The sequence below is a fragment of the Antechinus flavipes genome, chromosome 2 (assembly GCF_016432865.1).
Source record: "Antechinus flavipes isolate AdamAnt ecotype Samford, QLD, Australia chromosome 2, AdamAnt_v2, whole genome shotgun sequence".
NCBI classification, from domain to species: domain Eukaryota; kingdom Metazoa; phylum Chordata; class Mammalia; order Dasyuromorphia; family Dasyuridae; genus Antechinus; species Antechinus flavipes.
In genome coordinates, this window is record NC_067399.1 from 551073988 (window position 1) to 551091645 (window position 17658).

At 35.8% G+C, this 17658-nt stretch overlaps 1 protein-coding gene across 1 annotated transcript; it reads left to right on the forward strand.

Moving 5' to 3' along the window:
- The first annotated feature begins 3394 nt into the window (after nucleotides 1-3394).
- Nucleotides 3395-11607, forward strand: TM2D3 (TM2 domain containing 3). Its single transcript, XM_051980971.1, has 5 exons — nucleotides 3395-3517; nucleotides 6865-7022; nucleotides 8577-8751; nucleotides 9422-9497; nucleotides 10921-11607. Exons 1-5 carry the CDS (start codon nucleotides 3427-3429, stop codon nucleotides 11084-11086), a joined length of 666 nt encoding a protein of 221 aa, XP_051836931.1. The 5' UTR covers nucleotides 3395-3426; the 3' UTR covers nucleotides 11087-11607.
- Nucleotides 11608-17658: the final 6051 nt, after the last annotated feature.

Genomic DNA, 17658 nt, shown 5'->3' on the forward strand with positions numbered 1-17658 from the left:
ACATGTTAAATATGTCACAGTATATCCTAGATACAATATATGTGTGCAGAACGGAACAGTTTTCTTGTTGAACAGGAAGAATTGGATTCAGAAAGTAAAAATAACCCAGGAAGAAAAAACCAAAATACAAACAGTTTACATTCATTTCCCAGTGTTCTTTCTTTGGGTGTAGCTGCTTCTGTCCATTGTTGATCAATTGAAACTGAGTTAGATCTCTTTGTCAAAGAAATCCACTTCCATCAGAATACATCCTCATACAGTATCGTTGTTGAAGTATATAATGATCTCTTGGTTCTGCTCATTTCACTTAGCATCAGTTAATGTAAGTCTCTCCAAGCCTGTCTATATTCATCCTGCTGGTCATTTCTTACAGAACAATAATATTCCATAACATTCATATACCACAATTTACCCAACCATTCTCCAATTTATGGGCATCCATTCATTTTCCAGTTTCTAGCCACTACAAACAGGGCTGCCACAAACATTTTGGCACATATAGGTCCCTTTCCCTTCTTTAGTATCTCTTTGGGATATAAGCTCACTAGTAGCATTGCTGAATCAAAGGGTATGCACAGTTTGATAACTTTTGGGGCATAATTCCAGATTGCTTTCCAGAATGGTTGGATTCGTTCACAACTCCACCAACAATGCATCAGTGTCCCCGTTTTCCCGCATCCCCTCCAACATTCATCATTATTTTTTCCTGTCATCTTAGCCAATCTGACAGGTGTGTAGTAGTATCTTAGAGTTATCTTAATTTTCATTTCTCTGATTAATAATGACTTGGAGCATCTTTTCATATGGCTAGAAATAGTTTCAATTTCATCATTTGAAAATTGTCTGTTCATATCCTTTGACCATTTATCAATTGGAGAATGGCTTAATTTCTTATAAATTTGAGTCAGTTCTCTATATATTTTGGAAATGAGGCCTTTATCAGAACCTTTAACTGTGAAGATATTTTCCCAGTTTATTGCTTCCCTTCTAATCTTGTTTGCATTAGTTTTGTTTGTACAAAGCCTTTTAATTTGATGTAATCAAAATTTTCTATTTTGTGATCAATAATGAATGATCTCTAGTTCATCTTTGGTCACAAATTTCTTCCTCCATGGGTCTTGAGAGATAAACTATCCTATGTTCCTCTAATTTATTTATAATCTCGTTCTTTATGCCTAAATCATGGACTCATTTTGATCTTATTTTGGTATATGTGTGGGTCTATGCCTAATTTATAAGGCACCTGGAGTTTTATAATATAATGGAATGTAAAGTGGCCAAAACTTCCAAAGTTTTTCATGACTCAATTTCTCCCAGTTCTAAGCAAGGAAAAAAGGAGTGAAGCTATAATTTTAATAATTCAGGGCATAACATGTGCGGATGGCTTTCTTCATCACAAGACCATTGGAACTGGTCTGAATCATCTCATTGTTGACAAGAGCCATGTCCATCAGAATTGATCATTGTATAATCTTTCTGTTGCTGTGTATAATGATCTCTTGGTTCTGCTCATTTCACTTAGTATCAGTTCATGTAAATCTCTCTATGCCTTTCTGAAATTATCCTGCTGATAATTTTTTATAGGACAATAATATTCCATAACATACATATGCCATAAGTTATTCAGCCATTCTCCAACTGATGGGCATCCATTCAGTTTCCAGTTTCTGCCACTACAAAAAGGGCCACAACAAACAATTTTGCACATGTGGGTCCCTTTCCCTCCTTTATGATTTCTTTGGGACAGAAGCCCAGCAGAAACACTGCTGGATCAAAAAGTTTACACAGTTTGAGAGCCCTTTAGGCATAGTTCCAAATTGCTCTCCAGAATAGTTGAATCAGTTCACAATTTCACTAACAATATATTAGAGTCCCAGTTTTTCCATACCCCCTCAAACATCTTTTCCTGTCATTTTAGCGAATTTGAGAGATGTGTAGTGGCACTTCAGGTTCTTTATTTGCATTTCTCTGATCAATAATGATTTAGAGCACCTTTTCATATGACTAGAAATGGTTTTAATTTTATCTGAAAATTGCCTGTTCATATCCTTTGACCATTTATCAATTGGAGAATTAATTCTTATACATTTGAGTCAATTTTCTATATATTTTAAAAGCGAGGCCTTTTATCAGAACACTTGAATGTAAAATTTCCTCCCCGGTTGCTTCCCTTCTCTTTTTGTCTGCATTGGTTTTGTTTAGAATATAAGCTTTTGAGGGAAAACCCAGTTTCATTTTTGTTTTTGTATTTCCAGCATCTATCACAGTGTTTTGTATGCAGCTAGGTTTTAATTTTACTGAATTGAACTGAATCTTTGGGAAAGAGCAGTCCTTCAAACTTCTGAAGAATTTCCCAAGAGAGGAAGAAGAAGGGATGTTAAGGGGAAAGTGAGATTCACTCAGAAGAAGTTTTGGTTTTTTTAATGTCCTTTTACAAATATATCTTTCCTCAGTGTTCCTCCCCCAGTAGATAAAGCAACCCTCCTCCCCCAAACCCCTTATAATAAATCCTCATAGTTCAGCAAAACTAATTCCCACATTGGTTATGTCCAAATATGCCTATTTCCTCCTGGGATTTTGGTCGATAGCTTCTCTGGCAGGAAGTAAACAGCATGACAAGTATATCATAAAATGGAGAGTATTAGATTTTCAGAATTGTTTTTCTCTTTGTCATTTTAAATTTGTTGGTCCTGAAACCATCTATTTTTTTTTTTAATTTCTCACCTTTCATTACATTCATATATCACAACTAGTTTAGCAATTCCTCCTTAGACTGGCAACCCTTTAGTTTTCAGTGTGGGAGCTATTATACAAAGAGCTGCTATTAAATATTTTTGCAGGAGTTACTCTGATATCATGGTCCAATAGAGCTAGCTAACTTGGGTCAAGGGGTAAACACAGTTTAATGACATTTTGGACATAATTCCAGGTAACTTTTGGATTGGACCAATTCACAACTCTACCAACAATGCAGTGGCTTCCACAGTCCTTCCGACATTTGTCATTTCTTTTTCTTTTTTGGTCACCTTTTCCTAATCTGGTGGATATAAGCTAGAATCTAGGAATTGTTTTTTTTTTGGGGGGGGGAGGGGCATAGTTACTGACAGCTTGTATTCCTACTGTTCCTCTGAAAACTGGCAATTCATATCATTCGACTAGTTCACTATCCCGAGCCAGAGTTTCCTTCTAACACTCTCCAACGCCGAGAATTCGATTAGTTTGCACGCACGTACGCCCCCTGATCCAGAGGCAACGAGGACTGGGGGGAGGGGGAGGGGCAAAGGTGCGTCCCGTTCCCAGCCACTGAAAAACCAGCTCGGGCCCCGCTTGCCTCCCCGACCCTCTCTCGGACGCTTCCTATTCGCGGGTATTTCAACCGCATTGACGTATAACGTAAAGACCCGGAAGTGAGAGCACGCCGACAAAATGGTGGTTGTGGCGGCTGCTACTGCGGCGTTCGGCGGTCTGAGCCGCGTCTTGCTCTTCCTCTCCCAGCTCTACATCTTAACGGGCGGTGGTGAGTCGAGGGCCAGCGTCCCCGGGGCAGATTCGGGCCTGGAGAGGGGAGGGACTGCCGAGGACGAGGAGTGGGCGTCCAGTTCCCCTCCGGAGCCGCGCTGCCGGGGACGGTGTGCTGGGGAGAGGAGAGCAGGGGAGGCCGGGGCACCCGCAGCCCTCACTGGGCAGTTGTGGTCGTTGCTTCTGGAGGAGGAGGGAAACGCTCCCCGCCCTTCCCCCTCTCCCGTCCCCCTCCCCTCTCTGCTCCGCCCCGGAGCGGGGTGACCTCACCCTTTGGCGCCCGGGACCGCGGGTAGGGGGTGGGGGGCTGGTTCCTTGCGCCGGCTCTTCGGTTTAACTAAGAAAACTGGTTGCAGATGGGGACATGAGGGCTCCTCCCCCTCTGCTTCTCCATCCTTCTCCCCTAACGATGGGCTTCGTCTCTGAGAGATGGCTAGCAGTGAATGAACAAGTTCTCTAGGTGTTCCATAAACCATTTTTGGCCCTGCCGATTACTTTTGGAGCTAAAGGTTCTGGCCAAATTTTTTTTAAATTGTAGGGTCTTTAAATATTTTGTCACCGGCTAGTAAGGAATCCAGCGGGCAGCGAGTTCACCTTGATTAAGCGCTTTCTACGTGTTAAGTGCTAGTGTTACAGAGAAAGCAAACAGCGCGTGCTGTGGACAAACACCATCTGGCGGGGATGCAAATTATATGCAAACATGCTGTGTGCAGGGTAAGGTGAGATGAGAAAAGGCTTCTTGCAGAAGAGGGGCTTTTAGCTGCGACTTGAAGGACGCTGAGATGAGCAGAAGAGAACTCTGCGGGCTGATGGGACTGAAATGCACGGAGTCCAGAGATGTCTTGTGATGTGAGGAACGGCAAGGAGGCCACTTGTCAACGTTGTAGAATTGGTGGAGGGAGTGAGGTATAAGAGTGGAAAGGTGTAACAGGCCGGGGTATAAAGGGCTTTTAATAGCCAACCAGGATTTTTACATTTGACCCTGGAGATAATAGGGAACCCATTGCATTTTATTGAAGACTTATAATATGATCAGACTCCTGCTTAGGGTGGAGTGGAGTGGGGAGAGACTTGAGGTAGGAGGATCAACCCACAGATTAATAGTCCAGGTGAAAGATGATTAGGGCCTGCACCTAGGGTGGCAGGTTCTGATTGGAAAAATCAAGTTGGATATATGGAGTGAGAGGTTATAGTCAACAAAAACTCTTTAAGTATTCAGGTGGCTAAGAGAAGATGATGTCTTTTAACAGTAATTAGAAAGTTAAGAAGGGGAGACATGCTATAGTGAAAAAATATTAGTTCTAGAATGAGAAAACTTTGAGCGTTTGAGCAAAAATTATTTAAACTCCCTGGGTTTAAATAGGAGGGTTAAATAAATGGAGATATTTCCAACTATTGAACTGTAATTCTAAAACTGAAAAAAAGCTATACTTCAATTATAAGTACTGTACCAATTAAGTTTTATAGTCACTTTGGAGTCTACAAAGGTTGACCAACCCAGCAATAATGTAGTCATCAGGAAAGAAGGTGCCAGGCTTGGTGGGCAAAAATATTCTGATTGTTTTTGAAGTACACTGCTCTATTGAAGGCTAACTCAGCGTGATGGAGGCTAGAACTATTTGTCACGCTCATCAACTCCTTTGGCTGTTCGCAAAGAAATCTAATGTTACTAATTTGATTTTCTAAATAAGAGTACTAGATTTACTTACTGTAAATTAGCAATCCCATTTATTTGGTCTTGTGTAGTTAGTGTGAAAGTCTGATCATATATCTGATCCTTCTTATAGACTGCAGAATTTACTAACAGAACCTTGACTTGATTCTTACAAGGTACTTGTATCTTCTAAATCAGCTTCTCTTGTCCTCTCTGTAACAGTTTTCAAATGTAATGTTGTTCTACAAATTTACAGTAAATGCAGAGGATATGTTAGAAACATTATCTCCAGGGGCAGCTAGAAGGCGCAGTGGATAGAGCATCAACCTTTTTTTTTTTTTTTTTTTTTTTTTTTTTTAATAACTTTTTATTGATAGAACCCATGTCAGGGTAATTTTTTACAGCATTATTCCTTGGACTCACTTCTGTTCCAATTTTTCCTTCCCCCCCCCAGATGACAAGCAGTCCTTTACATGTTGAATAGGTTACAGTATATCCTAGATACAATATATGTGTGTAGAACTGATCAGTTTTCTTGTTGCACAGGGAGAATTGGATTCAGAAGGTATAAATAACCTGGGAAGAAAAACAAAAATGCAAGCAGTTTATATTCATTTCCCAGTGTTCTTTCTTTGGGTGTAGCTGCTTCTGTCCATCCTTGATCAATTGAAACTGAATTAGCTCTCTTTAACAAAGAGATCCACTTCCATCAGAATACATCCTCAAACAGTATCGTTGTTGAGGTATATAATGATCTCCTGGTTCTGCTCATTTCACTTAGCATCACTTCATGTAAGTCTCGCCAGTCCTCTGTGTATTCATCCTGCTGGTCATTCCTTACAGAACAATAATATTCCATAACGTTCATATACCACAATTTACTCAACCATTCTCCAATTGATGGGCATCCATTCCTTTTCCAGTTTCTAGCCACTACAAACAGGGCTGCCACAAACATTTTGGCACATACAGGTCCCTTTCCCTTCTTTAGTATCTCTTTGGGATATAAGCCCAGTAGAAACACTGCTGGATCAAAGGGTATGCACAGTTTGATAACTTTCTGAGTATAGTTCCAAATTGCTCTCCAGAATGGCTGGATGTGTTCACAATTCAACCAACAATGTATCAGTGTCCCTGTTTTCCCACATCCCCTCCAACATTCCCCATTATCTTTCCCTGTCATTCTAGCCCATCTGACAGGTGTGTAGTGGTATCTCAGAGTTGGCTAAATTTGCATTGCTCTGATTAATAATGATTTGGAGCATATTTTCATATGTTTATAAATAGTTTCAATTTCTTCATCTGAGAATTGTCTGTTCATATCTTTTGACTGTTAATTGGAGAATGGTTTGATTTCTTATAAATTAGAGTCAATTCTCTATATATTTTGGAAATGAGGCCTTTATCAGAACCTTTGATTGTAAAAATGTTTTCCCAGTTTATTGTTTCCCTTCTAATCTTGTCTGCATTTGTTTTGTTTGTTGTAGTGATTTTTTTAAACTGTATTAGAAAATTTAGTTTCTCCGTATATTTTCAGTACAATAATTGGCTTTTATTTTTGTTTTTACTGTTGATAATTTAGGACCTTTTAGCTGTATTGAAGACATTACTAACATTTTCTTTTCACACTAATTTTTCTTTTCTTTTATTCATAATGATTTTCTAAGAAAAGCTTTTCTCTCATCTCACAGAAAGTACAGAAACTCCAGCTTATGTGATGAAATGTCCAAGTAATGGTTTATGTAGCAAGCTTCCTGCAGACTGCATAGAATGCAAGACAAATTACTCCTGTGTGTATGGAAAGCCTGTCACTTTTGACTGTACAGTCAAATCTCATGTTACCTGTGTTGTAAGTATGAAACGATTCAATGTCAAAATAATGTCAAAAATAAACTAACCCAAATTCATGTTAAGCATTAATTCAGTCTTGATGTTTCAAAACAAAACATATCAAAAAAAAAATCTAGGTGCTATGTGTTTTGCAAACAGTACTTTATGAAAAAAAATTCTTGGGCTGGAACTGCTGAAGTTAAAAATAAATTTCTGTCACCAGACAAGTCATTTAGTGTATTATAACATGCTATTTAAGATATTTACTGTAGACCTTCTGGAAAATTGCAAATCCTATCTACTGTTGCTTATTTCAGATTGATTCCTCTTAAGAAGATTCACCAATATCTTTGAGCAATAATGATTGTTTTGTCTTTTAGGACTGGTATGCTTATTGGGTTATATAGGAACTGATTAAGTCATTTAGAATTTTTAAAATATGTAAAATATGTATATATTTCAAAGACATTCAGGAGGGAAGTATAAAGCCTACAATTCTTTTGGAAGCAGAACAACAGATCTACTGATAAGTTTGATAAGTCCTCTGTGGAGTCCTTATTAGCATTTTTACTGGGTCCCAAGAATATTATTTTCCTGCATTCTTGTTATTTAGTAAATTAATAAATTGTTTTCAGCATTTAAATTTAAATTTGGTGGAGATACCCTCTTGAAATGGATTGTTGACAAGTACATAGGTGTATTCATAAATAAACTAGATTATCACAAAAGTAGGAAAATGGGAAGGAAAAAAAAGTTTGATGATGGTTCAAGTAGAATCCAAGAGAGATTATCTCATTACCATTGTGCCCATCATCTTTCCCCTCCTACTTGGATGAGTAATATGGGTGGGTGGGTATATAAGTGCATGCTCCCATGTCATAGATCCCTTCATTGACTGTGTTTCTCCTTTTTCTCTTTTTGTTTTCCCTTTAACCATCTGGCAATTTAGAATCTAACTAAAGACTTTCCTGATCACATTCTAGGTTTCCTTTTCTTGTTAAGACAGCTATGTTCCTACATGAGTAGGAAGTTTCAAAACATACTTAAACTAAATATTCAAATTTGAGTTTTTATCCACCGGGAGGAAAATTGCTGTGCCTCAAACAGTTGACACTATTATTGAAAAATTGATTTCTGGTCACAACAGTTTTTACTTATATTAGTTCAATTAATAATCTTGTTTCAGTGTCCTAGCCTGATATAAGATACAACTGATTATCCTGTCTAATTCTTCCATGAAAACATATGTCACTGACTGTTCTCTTTAATCTAGGAATCAAAAAAAAGTTCAAGAGTAGCAGAAAAAGGCAATAATTTGAGTATGTCTTTGTCATATTCTACAGAGAAAAATGTGAAGCTTAACAAGGAAAGCAGTGTGGTGTAGAAAATGGGCATTTAATTAGTTTGTAAAATGCAAGTGAATTTTAATTAAGCCTCTGTGATGTGTAGTGTCCTTGTTCTCCAAGTCCTATGATTCTATGGTTTTGAAACCTCATACAAGACAATTTGTAAGTTGTTTTTTATATTGACAGGTTGTTACTATTTTGCCAATGCTATGTCTTTTAACATGTAGGATCAGAACTTCACAGAGCAACATAATTTCACAATCAACATGACCTGCAGCTTTTGCTGGCAACTTCCAGAAACAGATTACGAGTGTTCCAATGCTACAAACTGTATGACTGTCTCCTGCCCCCGACAGCGTTACAGTGCCAACTGTACAGTTCATGATCATGTTCATTGTTTGGGTAAGTTATATGTTAAGCAGATAATTTAGGAGGTCTTCTCAACGAAAACAAAACTCAAATACTTTTTATTTATTTTGGGGGATGAGGCAGTTGAGATTAAATAACTTGCCCAGAGTCACACAGCTAGTGAGTGTTAAGTGTCTGGGACCACATTTGAACTCAGTTCTTCCTGACTCTGGGGCCAGTGCTCTATCCACTGCACCATCTATTTGTCCCTCTTACACTTTTTATATGGAGTTTTAATTTGAATTTTACTGTCCTATAAAATAACAATTTATTAATTTCATGTTTATGCCTTATGATAACAAAGGGTTTACTTTGATAATGAACTAAATATATTTTGAAAATGAACTGCTGCATCATTATAGGATTCCATATCACAGAGGCAGCTTTTGGTATATCTAGTATTTCAAGTATATTTAGCTTTTACAAAGTTGAATTATAAGTGTTATATTTGTTTGTTTTATTTGTATCAGATAAGATGTTAAAAAGTAGAATGGATGAAGAATTTCTTGGGATCTTTTTGTTTCATTGAGTAAAAATTGATCTTTATTAAATACAATAGCTTATAGATTTGCAAATTATAGTATCCATTAATCACCATTAGTTCTTCTGCCACAGTATTACTTGTTATACCCTTTTCCATTGTAGATTGTATTCCTTTTTTAAGGTAAACGTACCTTTCCCAAAATGCTGTACTGTAACTGGACTGGAGGTTACAAATGGTCTACTGCTCTGGCACTGAGGTAAAGAATTCTAAAATATTTTAGCTTGAATTTTTTAAAAAGATGCTCTGCAGATCCCTTTGGCATATAGTCTAATTTGATAACAAACTGAGCAAAATGAAAGTATTCATTGATTAAGATTCTGCCATGTGTGACATAAGCACTTTAGAAATTACATTATCTACCACCAAGACACATTTAGTTGATTAGATTTATGCCTTACTAAGAGGGACTTAGTAGACTGGAATTGTCCACAGTAATTCTAAAATGACTGATGTTCTAGAAATAACTTATTCACTTGTTAATATTTGTATTCCTTTTTGGTTTAACTTTATGTTAAAGTTTTAAATAATGCAAGTATTTCATTTGAAAGCATTATTATAGATGACAAAATATTAGACCATGATTAAAATGGCAAAATATCAAAAACTCTTTCTTTCTTTTTTTTTTTTTATTATAGCTTTTTATTGACAAAATATATGCATGGGTAATTTTTCAACATTGAACAGGGGCTTTTTCTTTAAAATGTAGGGTGTTGTTGTTTTAATATAATTTAAATTTTTTTTTCTTAATATGCTTTAACATAGAAAACTGAACATAATGATTTAATAGTGTTAAAATTCAGAAACTAAGTTAACTGTTGAAGAAAGAAGAAAAATAATCTTTGCTATTTTGAATTCACTTAATAATTATTTTTGTAACTGTTTTCCAATGGGAAAATGTTTCTAACTATTAGAATTTTAGCATTTAGTGGGGTCTTAAAAGTCCTTCCCTCATTTTTTTTGAAAATGAGGAAACAGAGATCCAGAAAAATGGAAGTAATTTTTCTAAGATTCCATCTTTTGAGTACATTGCATTTTCTACAGAAGACTTATAATTTCATCAGGCTTAGTCACTTTAAATGTGGAAAACTCCTTAGACTGATTCAGATCAGTGATTGCTCTGACATGTAGTTTCAGAGAATTCATGAAGGCAGAGACTTCCCCACTCACATAGCAGGTAGGAATTAGAGGCAGGTCTTGAACCTACCTCTTTCGGATTTGACAAGCTTTTTATTCCATCCTGCATTGCTTGCAATACCTTTTAACATTTATATTTTTTCTTTGTTAGAAAATGAAGTGATATACTTTTTTTCTTTAGAAAAAATAAAAAGTCAGGTTATTTAGTAGAATTTTGATACTAGAATTCTACGATTCCATTGACTGTTTTGTATACACCTGCACATGTTAGGTCTTCATACCCAGGATGTTTTGGTGGTGTTTTTTCCAGCTACAGTGTTGGAAATTAATTTGTAATGGGATTATTTGTTCGAAATTTATGATAACATTCATTTGTTGAAACATTATTTGCAGACATGAGCAAACTCTTTACTTTGAATGAGTTATGAAATTAGTTTGTAGTCAATCAGAACTTAATATTAACCAATTATTGTTTTACATTGTAGCATTACCCTTGGTGGATTTGGAGCAGATCGATTCTACCTGGGTCAGTGGCGAGAAGGTCTAGGAAAGCTGTTCAGCTTTGGTGGCTTGGGAATATGGACTCTGATAGATGTTCTGCTAATTGGAGTTGGTTATGTTGGACCAGCTGATGGTTCTTTATACATTTAAAAATGGTGAATGTGCTTCAGAAAGGGAGCAACAGGTAGAAACATCCTTAAGAATGTATAAATCAGTTGTAATTGTGTCAAGTTGTTACTATTTGTATGTTTTAATGTACAGTATCTGTACTTTGCCTGCCTTAATTAAGGTTAAATAAATGAATGTTTTTGAACCATGTTTATTTGGAATTTGTTTTCCTTTATCTGTAACAAGTTCTTTTTTTTTTTTCTATGAAAAGTGTTTAAAGTTGCACAGTTAAACTAGAGGAATAAATTCTGCAGTGTTTGCAGCCATTCACTCTTTTGACTTTAGTTTTGTGTTCTCTTTAAGTTATTCATTAAACTTGTAATTCAGATATGTGATATTAATGTAATTTGTTTTACAAAAAGTGTCAAAAGGTTTTATTTTTTAGGTAAACCAAATAAAATGATATGCCTAAATTCCAGCTGTCTATATAGATTTTGCTGTTAATATAGATCTTTATGATACCTGGCACATAGTAAATACTAAATAAATGTTTGTTGACTAATTGTCTTTGGTCTTTTTATTTTTTACAGTAGATTACAGTACTTGTTTCAATTTGGATTTATGACTTAAATGCATGGATACTGACATTTCACATTCATTTAAGAAATATTGAGAATCTGTTTCTAGTATCATTTACATGGAATGCTCCAATTTCCTTTTGTTGAAGGTCATTCAACAAATAATGAATGTTACTTTATTTCCTCTACCCTTTCTCTGGAAATTCTTTTGTTGTTTTGGTATTTATGGATATTACATTAAGACACCTATATTTGTTGTGATAGTTAGCCATCCTTTTAGGCTTAAAAACTACAAAATGCTTTCCAATCCTTATTTGCCAAAAAATTGGTTCTCCTTTAAGACAATTTATAAACTTAATTGTTGGTAATTAAAAATTTTATATTACTTTCATTTAAAAATACATCCTTCCCTATTTAGTAAGCCATATCTTGTAACAAAGTAGGGATGGGGGATGGAGGGAAGCAGCTCAGAAAAACTAACAAACATAACAACAGTCCTTAACAAATTCTCAGTCTCCCACTTGCAAGGAAGGGAGGGTGGTACATTTTCTCAATTCTTCTAAGGTCAAGCTTGATTGTTATTGTACAACATTCAGTTTTTTTTTTTTTTATCCTTCTATCTCTAGTCATTGTGTATACTTCTTGGTTTTGCTTATTTCCTGTGTCAATTCTTATTCTTATAATTTCTTATTGTTGTAAGTTGGACCTAACCTGATAGTTTAGTTCCACATTGGAACAAAATGAGCTACTGCTTCGGTCATAATTTAATAGTTTAAACTTTAGTTTAAAGGCTACTCAACAAAGATACAGAACTGAGGTTTGCCCCTCCATACCAAAAGTGAAAGAAAAATGGACAGGTCTTAGTGTTTAGAAAATGAAATTATTCATCATGGCTTAATAAATGAAACTATGTTGTTCCAGTGTTCAAAAAATTCCAGTGGTTCATTTTTGCCTCTAACACAAGATATAAACATTTTGGTTTGGCATGCACTTCACATTTGGGGCCTTCTCTCTCTTTCCAGGCATATTATACTTTACTCTGTGTGTGTCCTAAATTCCCTTGAAACTAACCTTGTTGCTTCCTATATACAACTGTCCAGCTTCTGTTTCTGTGTCTTTGTACATGCAGATGGTTCCCCTTTCCCCTGTGCAGCCTGTGTCTGAAATGATCTCTCCTCTCCTCTCCCTCCTACATGAAATCTTTCCTGAATCCTTATCTCATATGTTTTGTTTACTTGTGTACAGGTTGTTTCCTTTGTTAGCATATAAGCTTTGTATGAGGCAGATCCTGTTTCACTGGTGTTTTTGTACTGCTGATACCTAGGGTACAATGCCTGGCAGAGTAGTTACTTAATAAATCTTTATTAATTCACCTAACAACTTATTAAGTACTAGTATGTGAATTATATTGTGCTAAGTACTGCCAAACACTAAGAGGAATAAGACATCCTATCCTAGACCTAAAGGAACTTATAATCTAATGAAGGAAATAAAATTGATAAAAAAACTTTTACTGGAAAATTGGAGAACTCAGTTTCAAATTATAGCTTTTTGATATAGGTATATGAGCTTGAACAAGTCATTTCTGCAAGTCAGTTTCCTCACCTATAAAATGAAAAAGCTGGACGAGATGTCCTGGAAGATCTCTCAGCAATTTCTATGATCCTGTTTTAAAAGAAAATTACTTTATATACAAATCTGGTAAACTTTATCTGTAGTTCTAACTTTAATCACAAGGTGGTACTCTTGCTTTGCAATATAAGAAAAGGATAGCTCAAACCCAGTAATGTCCAATTTGTTTTTCTTGGAAAATCTTGACTTTAGTTTTTATAATTAAAATTTATTTAATTTCAGTTCCAAATTTTCTCTCTTGTTCTGTCCCTCATCCATTGAGAAAAAAAAAAAACTCTAAATATGCAAAAAAAATTTTCTTAGCCATGTGAAGAGTAGAAAATACTAATTAATTATTAATTAATTTTTATGTCACTTTAATTTTAAAATACATCCTTCCCTACTCAATGAGCCATATCTTGTAACAGTGGGAATAGGGAGGGAAGCATTCAGAAAAGCTAACCAATGTACCACAGTCTTAGCAAATTCTCAATTTCCATTTAAGCAAGGAAAGAAAATAACATTTTTTCAACTCTTCTAAAGTCAAGCTTGATTATTATTATATAACATTCAATTTCTTTTTTTATCATTCTATCTGTAGTCCATCAGTTTTCTGTCTGGAGGTGGATGGCATGTTATAGGTACTTTAGAACTGTAGTTGATTATTGTGTTGATCAGTTACTAAACACATAATTTGTTAGAATTCTTTAATAGGTATTTAATTCTTGAGTGAAATTGATGTAGCTTGCAAGGAGGGCAATCCTATTTCTAACTTGTAAGAGCTCTGTCTTTAACAGATCTTAAGATTTGGCTCCAATTCCTCTAGAAAGAGCCAGGTTTCTTGATGAAGAGATAATTTTTGACTGAATTCAAGTCACTGACCAGAGATTTTAAAAATACAAGTTATTTAACAAGGGAAGAATGTGTTAGTTTGAAGATGATGAGTAGATCATAATTAACCACTGGGGATTTCTCTATATGGCACACTTGTATCTCTGGAACAACTAAATTAGCTGAAAGATGAGAATATGTTCTATGACAAAAAATAGTACTTTTTAGTTCAGAAAAGTGAAGGCTAAGAGGTTGGTATTATTACATTGGATGTAGAGTCAGAGGACCTGTTTCTATTTTTTCCTCTGTGTCCTTGAGCAAATCAGTTCTATGTGTTCCTCAGTTTCCTCAACTATGAAATGAGAGCTTTAGACTAGATTATCTCTAGCTTTAAACCTTTATGTTCTGAATATCAAGTGACATGACTAAAATGTTTAAAATCATGTATGACATAGATATAGTAATATTGTGGACTTGTCTCCTTAAACTTGAAATACAAGGAGCAGTCTCTTGGTTTAGATAAATTTAATATAAATAAGAAATGTTACTTCACAGAGAGAGGAAAAACCTATTGCCTCTAGAGGAATGTAATGACAAGAAATTTTAAAGCGTTCCAATAGATTTACTAAAATTAAAGCCATAACTGGCTACTAAGAAAAGTCCAGATATAAGTAATCTTGAAAATTGACATAAGGGAAAGCAAGAATGCCCTATCAAGTTTCATCTTTTGTGTCAATAATGCTGAGGCAGATGCACAAGGGTTAGAACTAATATGGGAACTCTTGTATTCCTAATAAGTCATAGCTTTGAGAAATCTATTTCTGGAGAATTAAATGGTGTTTAAAGTCCAACTGCTATAGCATTAGGACAGTACTTAGTCATCATAAGTAGGATAATACTTCTCTTAACCATCAAATGGCATTTCTACAGTTGGAATATAGCAATGCTTCTAAACCACTTATTTCATATCCTGGTAGAAGAATCCAAATCTCTACATACTATATAGACAACTACATATTCACAATTTTGTGTTGTTATTTCTGTTCATTATATTTTCTTTCTCTCTCTATCTCTCCTTTTCTAGGCACTGGTCAGCTGCTTAAGTGCAGGGATTGTAATCATTTGTTTTTAATCTACAATGTTTAGCAAGGTCAGTGCCTTGCACAAAGTAAGTGTATAGTAAATATTTGTCAAATGCATAAATATATTTCGTAGACAAAAAAAATTGCAATTCTCTGACTAGCTCAAGCAATTAGGATTTTCTCTGAGGACACTAGCTGATGGCCTATAGTCTCTCTACACCAGTCCTCCATGCTTTCTGATCCTCTGCCTTCTACTGTCACCAATTAGACTTTCTCACCTAATCCTGGGCCTTTATCTAATGAGAGTCTAGTTGCTACCAGCTGTCTGTAGGGAGCAGTGGAAAAATAGTGGTCTTAGTATAATTCCCACTGATAAAACTATGTCTGTTTCTGATGTGGAAGCATTTGACAATGCCAAAAGTCCTAGTCATTAGAACTATCTTTTCTGGGTCTTCCTTTTGTGGTGATGCTGCTGAGGAGATGGGGGCTGGGGTACCTGCAGGGGAAATTGCTGCATTAGTTCTATAGTAATTAGTGTCCTGGCATGTATACTGTAATGGTTTCAGAGAATGGGCCTGTGGCCTGGGATTCCTAGGATGCAGGATCCTAGGCTGTCTTTATCAAGGCCTCAGGGCAAGAGATGGTCAAATTTGCTTGACTTATATAAGGTGCCTGCTGATTCTTTCCTTAGGAAAGAAAAAACACATAGAATTTAAAACATCACAATAAGATTTACTGAAATGTATTATTTTTAGCCAGTAGAGATCTGGGAAAGGTTGGAGATGAGATGGGTCTATATCTAACAGCTAAAAGAGAGGGGGATTTAGAAAGGTTTTCTGTACAACATTTGATTTTAGCTGGAACTTGAAGGAAGGCAAAGATAGTAAGAGGTAGAAAAGATGAGGAAGAGCATTCAGCTATGTGAGAGAGCCAGTGAAAATACTCCATTTGGGAAAGATAGCATCTTTTTTGAAGAATGGGAAGAAGGCTAGAATTCTTAGCATTGTGGGAGAGTATGAAACATGTTAAGACTATAAAGGTTGGAGGGAACACCAAACAGGGTATTTTATATATAGAGGGTCACTGGAATTTATTGAGTACATGGGGGTGGGAGGAAGGGGTGAGGGTGACCAAGGTCAAACCTAAGCTTTACCAAGATCTTTTTGACAGGTAGATAGAGGACAGACTGCAGTAGGGAAAGACTTGGGCAGGCAGTCTGCCCAGCAGCAATAGTTACAGACATGAGGTGAGGACTCCTTCCAGTTGTGGAAACTCATGATTTCGTCATCCTAAATTCTTCTCTTGTGCTTGTCCCACATATCCAACCAGCTGATCAATCTTTCTTTCTCTACCAACATTTTTTGCATGTGTCCCATTCCCCTCGACCACAAAGACACCACTTAATTCAGGCCCTCATCACATCTCAACTGGACTATTGCAATAGTTTTCTCATTATTGTCTGTTTTATGTTCGTTCTCCACTTAGCTGTCAAAATGATTTTCCTAATGACTGACTGTCACTCTCTTGCTCAATAACTCCTAAGAGCTAGCTGCCTTTTATCTCCAAGGTCAAATATGAAGTGCTTTATTTGTCATTCAATGCTCTCTTCCTACCATCCAGTCTTCAAATATTTTACTTTCATCTATATTCACTACATTACAGTAATAGGGGCCTAATTACTTCTCCTAAGATGTGGCCTTATAGCCTTCAAATTTGTGCCTTTACACTTGTTCTTCCCCATGCCAGAAATTCCCTCCTTTCCAACCTCTAAATTGGAGTCTCTAGAATTCCTTAAGACTCAAATTTCAACTGTTTTTTAAGCACCCCCTGACACTTAACAAAATGCCTGGCACATAGTGAGTGTTCGATAAATACTTTTGATTGCTTGGTGGATTCATAATAATATAATTGCCCAATTTCTTCAAATTCTAGTCAGAAAGAATTTTAAACTGAAAAAAGTTAGTGGGAGAAAACTACCTCATAATCTTTACTGTAGAAAAAAGTATCAATATCCAGATCTGTCCAGAAATTCATAGAAGTCCAAGATAGAACAGTTATGAAGCTATCTGAGATGCCAATATATGAATATACAAAGCTTGAGTAATAAGCAAAGAAAATGTGAAATTCGAAAGCAAGTGGGTTAGTGTGATTTCATAGTTATTTGTTTGTAGATATCCATGACTGTACTATGGCTCTTGAATGGTATACCTAATTCAAAAGGATTAGAAGAAGTAAAAGGCATGATTTGGGGTAGTAGATATCCTTATGTGAGGAAAATTCAGAAATAAGAATGGAAAAAATACAATAATGGAGAACATATGGGTGAATATAAACAAAGGCAGAATTAAAGCAATCATTGACTTAAATTGTAGAACAATTGGACAAAAAGACCCAACAAATAAGTTTAAGGAATAGATCATGAGCTTGCACAAATCCATGATATACTAGTGAGGAGAGGCCTCAATTATCTAGACTAACATTGCAAAAGCTTCTAGGATGTCTTTGATTGCTT

What these genes read in the sequence shown, in the direction of transcription:
- TM2D3 (XM_051980971.1), top strand. Translation starts at nt 3,427, where the DNA reads ATGGTGGTTGTGGCGGCTGCTACTGCGGCGTTCGGCGGTCTGAGCCGC. An exon ending in AATCTCATGTTACCTGTGTT is followed by an intron (nt 7,023 to 8,576) that starts GTAAGTATGAAA and finishes TTTAACATGTAG; the next exon opens with GATCAGAACTTCACAGAGCA. An exon ending in TGATCATGTTCATTGTTTGG is followed by an intron (nt 8,752 to 9,421) that starts GTAAGTTATATG and finishes TCCTTTTTTAAG; the next exon opens with GTAAACGTACCTTTCCCAAA.